Here is a 10768-nt window from a genome sequence, read left to right on the forward strand (position 1 = left end):
TATACGTATGTAATTTAACAGACTCACACGTGGAACATGACGGAACCCTTCAGAGCAAACTGCAGAGCCGGCTACCTCTGCAGAGGATTAGAATGGAGGGCAGGGCTTCCCTGGTGGCGCAGTGGTTAAGAATCCACCTGCCAATGCGGGGGACACGGGTTCGAGCCCTGGTCCAGGAAGGTCCCACATGCCACAGAGCTACGAAGCCCATGCGCCACAACTACTGAGCCTGTGCTCTAGAGCCCGCGAGCCACAACTACTGAAGCTCGCACGCCTAGAGCTCGTGCTCCACAACAAAGAGCAGCCCCTGCTCAACGCAACTAGAGAAAGCCCACACATGGCAACGAAGACCCAACGCAGCCAAAAATAAATAAATAAATTTATATTAGAAAACAAAACAAAAACCCAAACACCTCTCTCCCCTCTCTCTGCCCTGGGTCTCTCCTTCCTCCTGTAACACTGAGGGAATTACTTCTTCAGGAGCCTCAGTTTCCCCTTCTATAGAAGGCGGGGTGGGGAAAAAAGGGCAGAGGTCAAGGGTGATGTCACGTTTGTTTGGTATGCGTATGAACCGTGTCAATGACTTACAGCGGGACCAGTCCTTTATTACTTGCAGAATAAGTGTTTTAAAAGTCCTTTATAGTGGGGGTGGGGGGAGGATCAACCTTTCACGGACTTCAGTTTCCTCACCTTTAAAAAGGGGATAGGGACAGGGGACTTCCCTGGTGGCCCAGTGCTTAAGACTCTGCGCTTCCACTGCGGGGGGCGCAGGTTCAATCCCCGGTCAGGTAACAGATGCCACATGCCACACGGTGTGGCATAAGAAAAAGGGGGCGGGGCGGGGATAGGTAATTCCAGCCCTCCTAAACCGGCTGTCAGGGCTTGAATAGAAAGGATAGGCGGGCAGCGAACGTCAGCTACTGCTCTAAACAATGTGACGTGCCTGTAGTCAAGGTGCCTGCGGTCAAGGTCCGCCTCCCTCGTCACTGCAGTGCAATGGGCCACCTCCCCCCACCAGAAACCCAAGTGCAGCCCTCCCCTCTCCCACACCCAACAGCAGCTGGCCCGTCCCCTCCGCCTACTTCTGTAAGACGCTGCTCGCTCCCGGGATGGCTGCCCCTGCCTCTGCCGGATAAGCCCTCTGCCACGCCCTGGCTTCCCACCAGCCTTTGGTGGAGACGAAGGTCCTGGTACCCACATCCCTGTGTGCTAGAGGAGAACAGGCAGAGCTGCCCTCAGGAGGGAGACAAGTCACACGCGAGGCCTGAGGTGTTGGTCAGAAGGTGCTTTATTGAAGGGCGGGGGCTCCAACATCTCGTGGCAGCTACAACCTGGGGACAGAGGGGAGGCTGAGGGTGGATGGGGGGGGCCACATCCTCCTCCACGTGACACCCCCTCTTCCGGTTTGGGCCCTTCCATTTCCCCTCGGGGACCCTCCCTGGCCTGACTCTGGGGTCAGGTGGCTCTGGCAGGCTGACCCTGTCCCAGGCCTGGCCGAGGGAGCATCGCTCCATCACTGGCTACAGCAACCGGGTCTGGGAGGGGCCCCGGGACCACTGGAGACCACTGGGGAGAAGGGGAGCGCCACTCACTGGATCTCGCGGAACGCCCGCTTCTCCACCAGCTTCACTTTGTACTTGCGCTTGAACCTGGGGGAGGGAGAAGAGAGCAGTCGGCGACCTCAAGCCCATCCGGCGCCCATCCGATGGGGGAAGGTTCCCGATGCCCGCCCCACATGGCAGGCCCCGGCTCTCACTTGGCTCGCTCCCGAGGCTCGATCATGTTTCTTCTCTGGAAGCTCTTGAACCGGTCACGGAGGATGTTGCCCTCAGGCTGCGAGACACGGACAGGGAGACCTCAGCTGGTGCTAGGCAGAAACCCCAGGGCCCTGACCGCTCCACAGGGTCCAGTGGAGGGGGGGAGTCCGCCCCGCAGTCCCCCCATTAGCCAAGGCCCCGAGTCTGGCCTCACGTACACCAGGGGCTCAGCCTGGCCCTGAGCTCATGGGGTGATAGGTACTGACCCATGGGCCGGCCCTGAGCTGGGCTTGGAGGAAGCAACACGAAGGAGGCTGGAGAAGGGGGAATGGGTGTGGCCGGCAGGGGAGCGCAGGGGCAGAGGTGGGGTCTGAAGAAGGGTGCACGGTCGGCCCACTACAAGTACAGCTGGCTGGAGCCCCAAGGCGCGTCAGACCACACAGGGTCTGTGGCTGTGTGAGCTGGGCTTCTTCCCGGGGGCACTGGGGAGCCACAGCAGGCTCCGAGTGGGGGAGGAACAGGGTCTATTTTGAGCTTTAGAAAGACCCCTCTGGGACTGAAGACGCTGAGAGTGGGGCCCGCAGACCAGGGGCTATAATGGGACCTGGCCAGGAGGAACAGTCTTCTGAGGGCCCCGGGTTCCAACTATCCATCACTCGTCCCCTCACCCCCAGGGACCCCGTGCCCTCAGCCCCCAGGCATCAGCCCAACCAGCCCAGCCTGGGGGCAGCCATGATGTCGCCCATAGTCCCTGGGGGACACGGGGAGCAAGGATGGGTATCATCACCAGGCACGGGTGTCTCCCCTACAGCCCCCCAACCCCCCAGCCAGACAAGTACCTTCAGGGTCCTGAGTGAGTCAGACAGCTCCGAGCTGAGCTGCACGTCAATGTCGGGGTCCTGATACCTGGGGAATGTGGGGCGTCCGGTGGGGGGGGATGAGGTGAGCCTGGCCCAGGACACAGGACCAAAGACCCCTCTTGGGAACAAGAGGCCGGGCAGTGGGGTTGAGAACACGGAACTCTGGGGGAAAGAGATGGTCTCCCAGGAGAGGCCCAGGCTGAGCAAAGATAGGAAGGCGCCAGATAGGGGATTTGGACCCCTCCCAGACTCCCAGGGAGCCCCCAGCCCAGGCCTCACTTGAGCCGCCCCAGCCGGCGGGGTCTGTCCGCCTCTGCCAGCCGCTGTGCCTGCCGCCGCTCCCGCTGTCGAGCCAGCTCCGCCAGCCGCTGCGCCACCTGCGCCTTGATCCCGCGCAGCCTGAAGACCTCCTGGTGCCGAAGCCGGGCGGCCCGCACCGCAGCCTGCTGCACCCTCTGCGGAGACGGGCAAGGTCAGGGGCCAGGTCGAGCACCACCTCGCCCCGGGGGGGCCTTTCCTCCACCTGCTCCCAGGTCACAGCAGCTGTTTCTCCACAGCGCTTGCTTTCCTTTTTTAAAAATTTTATTTATTTGTTTTTGGCTGCATTGGGTCTTCACTGCCGTGCCTGGGCTTTCTCTAGTTGCCGCAAGTGGGGGCTACTCTTCACTGCAGTGTGTGGGCTTCTCGTTGTGGTGGCTTCTCTTGTTGCAGAGTACGGGCTCAAGGCACGTGGGCTTCATTAGTTGTGGCACGCGGGCTCAGTAGTTGTGGCTCACGGGCTCTAGAGCACAGGCTCAGTAGTTGTGGCGCACGGGCTTAGTTGCTCTGTGGTATGTGGGATCTTCCCGGACCAGGGCTCGAACCCGTGTCCCCTGCACTGGCAGGCGGATTCTTAACTACTGTGCCACCAGGGAAGCCCAGTGCTTGTTTCGTGAACTGACCTTCCTTATCCGTTTTTCTCTGTCTGTGGTTCATAAACCCTCCCCAGCCCCCACCCCCGAACATCATCACCAGGGCAGCAGGGCCTGACCTGGCGTGTTCCCCGCTGCATCCTCTGAGCCCAGAGAGGCATCTGGAGGATGCCAGGAACCAGGTCTCAGCTGACAAAGGAGCTTCAAGGATCCCAAACAGCCCCAAAAAAGCAGGCTGCAGGCAGGAGAAACCAGGCTGCGGGACTGGGCAGAGCAGACTGGAGCCCAGGGTGCTCACCAGCATCCGGGCAGCCTTCTCCCGCCGCCGCTGCTGCTCCGTCTTCTTCTCCGCGGAGGCCGGGCGGACGGCTGTGGGAGAGGCCTCTGCTCCCGTGGCCTGGTCTCCTCCAACCTCGGGACCCTCGTCCTGGCCCTTGCCGGGCTCCCCTTCCCCATCCGACTCCTCCAGCAGCCCCTGGCACATCTCCTGGAAGGCAGACTCCTGGGGAGAGGGAGCAGGTCAGGCGCAAGGCAGGGAGCGGGCGGGAAGGGTGGGCAAGTGGGCCTGGGCTCACCTGGGTGGCGGCCTGCTCCGAGGCCGGCGGGGCCAGCTGCCGCTCCAGCTTCTCTGCTGCCTTCTGCCGCAGCAGCTCCACCTCATGAGCCGCCCGGAGCAGAGTCTGGGAGGGGGCGGGGATGCAGGTGAGGACCCAGGCCCTGGAGGCCTCTCCTGGGAGTTACAGACCCGGCCCTCTTACCTCCCACCTGCACCTCCACCCCAGGGCTCAGCCCACCCCCCTCGATGGCCCAGGCGCCCCCTCCTCTCCCTGGCCTCCCTGCACCGGCCAAAGGGGGCTTCTAATCCCTAATCTCACATCTGCTCTGCCCGTCCTCTTAAAGGACAGTCTGGTCTCTACACACTGCAGGGTTCCACTTCTAGGAAGTGCCCTGAACAGGCACACACACACAGACAGGAAGAAGTGGTGGCTGCCCGAGACCAGGGGAAATGGGGAACTGGGGGGTGACGGCTGATGGGCATTAGCTTTCTTTCTGGGGTGATGAAAATGTTCTAAATTTGACTGTAGTGATGGCCACACAACTCTGCATATACTAAACACCACTGAATTGTGTCCTGTAGGTGGGTGAATCACATGCATGAAAATTATATCCTGATAAAGCGATTATATTAAAAAAGAGAGAAAAAGAAAACGACAACATCTCCCCATGAGCGGCAGCCTCTGCGAGCAGCCTCCTCTGCCTGTGGCCGACCTCATCCTCTCAACGTTTCGCGCGGCGCTGTTTGTTCCATAGATGCTGTTCCCCGGGAGAGGGACACGGCCCCCTGCCCCTGGTCAGCTAAGAGTCTGTCTCACGGGGAACAACGCTGAACAGCATTCACAGGAGCACCTGCGTCTACTCAGTGACCTCGATTTCTCTCCAGGAACCTGAGCTCCCAGAGGGCAGGGGTTTGTCCCCTCTCTGTTTGTGACACCTGTACCCGACAGATGTCTATGAGATAAACACTGACTCTTGCCACCAGCTTTTCCTGTTGCTAAACTACCTTCACCCTTGCACAAAGCTTACTAGGTCACACGTTTTGTTGCCAACAGTTTAAAGTCTTTTTTTTTTTTTTTTTTAGCTGAAAGCCTTTTGCATTTATGTCCCACAGAGTTCCTGAAACGTGCCACAGTCTCACCCATCTCTGGGCCTTTGCACATGCTGTTCCCTCCGACTGGAACACCCCCATTCCTTCCTCTCTTACCATAACAAACTGCCCCCAGTCTCAGCTCTGATGCCCCATTCTCCAGCAAGCCCTCCCTGACTCCCAAGGCTGGGTCTGATGCCCCCCCGTGCCCTTCCATCCCAGCCCTGCCCACTCTGGGTCATCACTGTGCGGGAACAGGTCTGTCTCCCCGACTGGACCACGAGCCCTGGGAGGGCATGCTGACCAAATGGCCAAGCAGCGAGTGAGAGGCCCGGCGGGGCAGCGTACCTGGTGGTCCTCAAAGGTCGGGTTGTAGGAAGCTCCCGCGGGCATTACCTCCACGGCAGGCGCCTTGGAGGGCTTGGTGTGGAGACGCTGCGGCCGCTGGAGAAGGACAAGACCAAGGCAGGCTAAGGCCCGGGAGCGCCATGACTCAAGCTCCCACAAGTGCTGGGACCCGGGCCCGGGAGGCGGCAGAGGCCTCAGCACGGCGCACGGCCTTCAAGCTGGGAGGTGCCTGCGGCAGCTAGAACAATGGACAGCTGGTACCGCAGGCGCGGCAACCCCAGGACGAGCACGCAGGGACTCCGCTTGTCTTTCCTGAGTAGGGTTCCTGTCGCCAGAGCGGTGGGGAGGGGTGACACTTGCAAAACCGTATGGTACGGTCATCAGACCATCACTGAGATCGGCAGCTGTGCCTGGCAGAGGGGATGAGGTTCTATGTCTGTCAGTGCAGGACACCGCAGACAAGGGCTGACAGACACTTAAGAGTGTAGCCCTGCGCCCCCGGGAGCTTGGGAGAAACGCAGGGCCACGGGCTCACCTGAAACCAGCTAACCAGAACCTGCACTTTAACAAACCCCCAGGGGACCCGAGTGCACGCTCAGCTCTGAGCAGCATCTCCCTGTCTGGACTTGCCACGTCCCTGCTCGGCTGGCCTCCACCCCAGCAAATGCTCCCCGTCTACAGCAGAAGCCTGGGGGTCGCCCCTGACGCCCCCTGCCCCTCCCCACAGCCAACTGCCCGCCAGGCTGGGTGCTTCTGCCCGAGGATTTGCCTTGGGTCACCCCCTTCACCCCCGCGCTGGGGTGCCCGGCCCCACCTGTCCCACCTCCTCAGAGCGTCCCACAATCCCACCGCTCCCGTGTGCAAAAGCACTTAGGATAAAAGCCCACAGCCCCAAGTGGGCTCCCGCAGCCTTCTCCCACCCCCGACCAGCGGGCCTCCGCACCCTACAGCCGCGCCCTCGCTGGAGGCTCCGCCCCCCATCTCTGCAGGCTCACTCACTACACCAGGTCTCCTGCCCCTTAGTACCATCTTACTTTCCAGTGAAGGTTTCCCTCATCTCCCTGAAGCACGTCCCACCGACCTGCCACCACTCTGCTCTGTGCCCTGGAGGCGGCACTGCCTGCCTAGCTCCGGCAAGTGGGCTCCCGGTCACAGGACGGTCGGGCTCTGACGCTGAGGCTCTACGGCCTGAACGCTCCCCAACCCCGCGCTTTGACCCCTATCCCCCAGGACGCCCTTCTGACGAATTCTCACCTTCACACCTTTCTTCTTGGTCTGCTCCAGGAAAAAAGAGTCCTGGTGCTCCAATGGCCGGTCCAGAGGGTCTGCAGAGGCAGCGAGGGGCGGCTGCTGGGGGAACATCGGGACCCCGAGGGGCTCCCTCCCAGCCCTCCTCCCTTAAGATGGCACCGAAGCACTGACTGCAAGATGGCCCGGGAAGGACTGACTCTCAGACCCCAGAGGGCTTCGAACGCCAAGCAAAAGAGCATGTGGACGGGGTCCAGAAAGCAGAGGAGACCCCAGGCGGAGGGGCAGGAGCCGGCCCACTTGCAAAAGGGGAGCACGAGCAGGAAAACGGTGCAACTTCAAGACTCCTGACTCTGCCGAAGACCCTCAAAGCGCCCCCCGCAGGGCGCCCCCCCTTAGACACGGCGCGCCGCAGCTGGGACACTCACTGTCTTTGACCCAAAGGTCGTAGAAGGGCCGCTCAACCATGTCCTGTGGCCCCGGCTTGGCTTTGGCCACAGGAGGGTGGAGGAGCCGGGCCTGAGCCCTGCGCACCTCCCGGGGCAACTCGCCCTGCTCTGCCAGCCTCTCCCATAGCTGCTCCTTCCGCTTGAGCTTCCTGGCGTTGGGGACCTGGTGGGCGCGGATGCTGGGCCGGGGAGAAGCGGCACAGGCGCAGCGGGTGAGGCGGGCTCCCCCTGCCCCGGCCAGGCATCCCAGCACCTCCTCCCTCCACAGGGGGCCTCCTCACTCGATCCAGCAGCTTCAGAGACCACCGCCCCACGTCTGCCCCCAGCCCAGGCCTCTCTCCTGAGCCCCAGACCTAACAACACAACAGCCGCTGGGGCCCTTGCCCTGGATGTCTCCCAGGGACCTCACACACCATTTCACAAGCAACCTCAGCATCGCTCCACTGTCCGCCCCATCAGCCATCCACGCCCCACCCCCACTTCAGGGGTCAGTCACTAAGCCCTGCCTAACTCATCCCCTGGCCGTGGCTGCCCACCCAGCCCTCCCTTCCATCCCCAGAGCCCTCGGCCACGTCCAGGTCCATCCTCGCCTGCCCAGCCACAGCACCCTGGCCCCAGCCTCACTGCCTCCAATCCGCTCTCCAAAGCGCAAATCCGACCCCATCCTCCCCTCCAGTGCCCTTCACCTATCACCCTCCCTCCCCAGAATTCCTTTAGGGTCAGGAAGTGAACAGGGCCTGCACAGAAGGGCGTGAGGCCAGAACCAAAGGGGAAGGAGGGTCTGGGGCTGGTGGGACACTCACTCTTTGGGTGCAGGGACCTTGGACGTGTTCTCTAGAATGAGGTCGATCCGAAGGGGTTTCTTGAGAAGCAGCGACCTCTTCTGACCTTTGGTCCTCTTCTTGTTCGGCTCTGGGGGTGGAAGAAAGGAAAGAATTAAGGCCTCAGGCCTCCTCACTACCCAAGACCAACTTCCCACTCCCCTCATTCCGGCTCCCCTGGAGACCTGCATCCCAGTACAGACCTGGAGGGCCCAGGCTGACCCCAGGCTCCCACCTGAGGAAAGAGGCCCCCGCAAGGGCAGGGCCCAGGGTGCCCAAGCTGTGACTCCCCACACCACACCCATTTCCTGGGCCAGCTGGAGGCAGCCCTGTGCTGGGGACACAGAGGAGTCAGACCCACAGCCCTGCAGACAAGGGGCTTCCAGAGGCAACAGGGAAGAGGCCACAGAACCACTAACGCTAACAAGGAAGAAAGCAGGTGGTCAGGTGACATGAGGCCCAGGGAGCTGGACTCAGGACCCAAGACAGCAGATTCTCAGCACAACAGAATTTTCTGCTTTTACTTCTAAAGCCTAATAGTAAAAAGGACTCTAGAATAAAACATACTAGGATGGAATCTGCATCCTTCCATTTGCTAAGGGACCTCATGAAAGTGACTTTCCTCCTCTGTGCTGCCAAAATGAGGTTTAACGCCTACCTCACAGGATCAGGCGGAGATGTGCTGGGCTGACCAAAAACGTCGTTCGGGGTTTGCCATAACATCTTACGGAAAAACCCAAACAAACTTTTTGGCCAACCCAATAATTGCAGCTGACCACTGAACAACATGGGTTTGAACTGCGAGTCCACTTATACCAAGGTTTGTTTCAACAGCAAATACTGCAGGAACACACGATCTGCAGTTAGTTGAATCCACAGATGTGGAACCAAGGTACAGAGGACCGACTACAAATTACACGTGGATTTTCGACCCCATGGAACGTCAGCACCCCTGACCCCTGCATCGTTCAAGGGTCCGCTGTGTTTCGACTCCACAGCACAGTGATCACCCGTGAAAGCGCGCAATCGCTATTATCCTTCTGCTTTTTTTTTTTTAAATCTAAAGCAGAATCTGTAACTACTTCCTCACCTGTTCACCAGGGCAGCTCCCTGCCTTTACTCTTCTGTTCACAGAGCATATCTCCTCACTCCTGTGAAAGTCGACCTCTTTAATACCCCTTCCTTACCTGCTCACTCAAAGACTGCTCTCCCCCAAGAGGTCCCTTCACTTCCCTTAGACCAGACCCCTTGACTGACCTCATACGTGCTCATCAAGGCCATCCTGCTGCTACAGCAGCCTGACGTTTTGCTCATTAAAGCTATCGGCTTTCCCGTTCAAACGGACCCCTCAGCTTTTCTAGCCCCTCTTTAAAACAGGTCGCTTATCCTTCATCTGTTTCTCCAGGTATTGACAGTTAACCTTATTACTCACTAAAGCAAACCCTAACTTGCTTCTCCTCCACTTGTTTTAGAAGGTCCCGACCTGCATTTTGGCAAATTAAAGCAAGCGGGTCAAGACGGGTCTCTTATTCAAGTTGATCCTTTTGTTCTCATTAAAGGAAAAACAGGTACGATTCCTTACAGCAAGTCCCTGACTTGGTTTTCTGCAAATTAACGGAGACCTCCTGATTTATGATTATCTACTCAACAAGGCAGACCCCGACTGGATTCTCTGGGCATTGAGACGTCTCTGAAACCTCAGAAAAAAATGTGAGTTCTTTAGGTTAGTCCCTAACTTGCTTTCTGTTCATTCCAAGTCCTCTTGTTTATATAGTAAATACCTTTTTTTTGGCAGGCGTTTTCCACCCAAGCCACGTCATTAACACAGATCCTTTTACAGGCTGAGGGAGCCTCAATAAGGACTAATCATCGCCATACACCCGCCACAAAAACCCTTTCTCACCTTTATTCTTGGAGCCAGTGTCCACGAAGAAGAGTTTTTCATCGGGGGCCTCTGATATCAAGCCACTGGAAGATAGAAATTCAGAATGTCAGCCATACACGTTGGGGAGAGGAGCACGAAGCTAAGAAAGGAACAGGTTTAACCTCTCCGGGCTCAGCTTTCCTGTTATGCTCATTCAAGTACAAGCTTCCCGCCTGGGACCCCTCCAGGCCAGAGCTCCTCCCTCCAGTTTGCAGAATTTACTACGTAAAACGCACAGTTGAAGGCTGGGTGCGTGGTACGTACTGATATCAGAAAAGTGTTTGTGGTTTACCTAGATTCTAATTTAACTGGGCGTCTTGTACCCGGTGACCCTATCAAGTCCCACAGGCCGTCACCCGGAGTTCCCAGTCTAACCCCTCGGCTTCCCCAGCGGTGCCAGACAGGGGCTCCCAGGCCCCCGGAAGTCCCCCCAGGCAGCTCGGCCTCGCACCCCGCCACAGAGAACTTGGCCCACCTGTCCGCAGTCCCGCCCCACTCACCCGCTCGTGCGCTCCTGCAGCCGCACGTCCTCCAGGAACTGATCGACCTCCAATCCCAGCGGCTCCTGAGCGAGCCGCCGCCAGCCCCGCTTCTTATTTCTTGGGCCTCGCCGCCGCCGCCTCAGCGCCGGGTCCACCGAAGTGGGCCGCAGCCCCAGGAAGCCGGAATTGGCCTCGCCTTTCGAGCACTGCCCACCACCACCACCACCACCACCACTTCCCACCGCCATCTTGTTAAAAGAAGAACTTCTTCTCTGGCGCCCGGAAATCCGGTTTGGGGCATGCGCGCGCCGAAATCCCGCCCC

The 10768-nt window shown here is 59.3% G+C and overlaps 1 protein-coding gene and 1 non-coding gene across 3 annotated transcripts; both read right to left on the minus strand.

The window, feature by feature from the left end:
- Window positions 1–434: 434 nt before the first annotated feature.
- Window positions 435–10708, minus strand: NOP53 (NOP53 ribosome biogenesis factor). Of its 2 annotated transcripts, none has more exons than XM_030761214.2 (13): window positions 10464–10708; window positions 9943–10007; window positions 8022–8130; window positions 7198–7397; window positions 6776–6846; window positions 5522–5617; window positions 4104–4208; window positions 3827–4030; window positions 2897–3072; window positions 2597–2663; window positions 1757–1833; window positions 1593–1649; window positions 435–1209 (listed from the first exon to the last, which is right to left on the minus strand). In XM_030761214.2, exons 1-13 carry the CDS (start codon window positions 10691–10693, stop codon window positions 984–986), a joined length of 1683 nt encoding a protein of 560 aa, XP_030617074.2. In that variant the 5' UTR covers window positions 10694–10708; the 3' UTR covers window positions 435–983. The 2 variants fall into 2 exon arrangements, with proteins under 2 accessions (XP_030617074.2, XP_022440927.2); XM_022585219.3 differs by lacking the exon at window positions 435–1209 and adding an exon at window positions 1271–1331.
- LOC115802619 (small nucleolar RNA SNORD23) lies at window positions 2440–2550 on the minus strand. The gene has a single exon (XR_004023121.1). It is a non-coding gene; the product is annotated as a small nucleolar RNA SNORD23 (small nucleolar RNA).
- Window positions 10709–10768: the final 60 nt, after the last annotated feature.

This window comes from Delphinapterus leucas, chromosome 20 (genome assembly GCF_059928025.1).
Source record: "Delphinapterus leucas isolate spDelLeu-1000000601 "Yukka" chromosome 20, BTC_Dleu_Yukka2, whole genome shotgun sequence".
Lineage (NCBI taxonomy): Eukaryota > Metazoa > Chordata > Mammalia > Artiodactyla > Monodontidae > Delphinapterus > Delphinapterus leucas.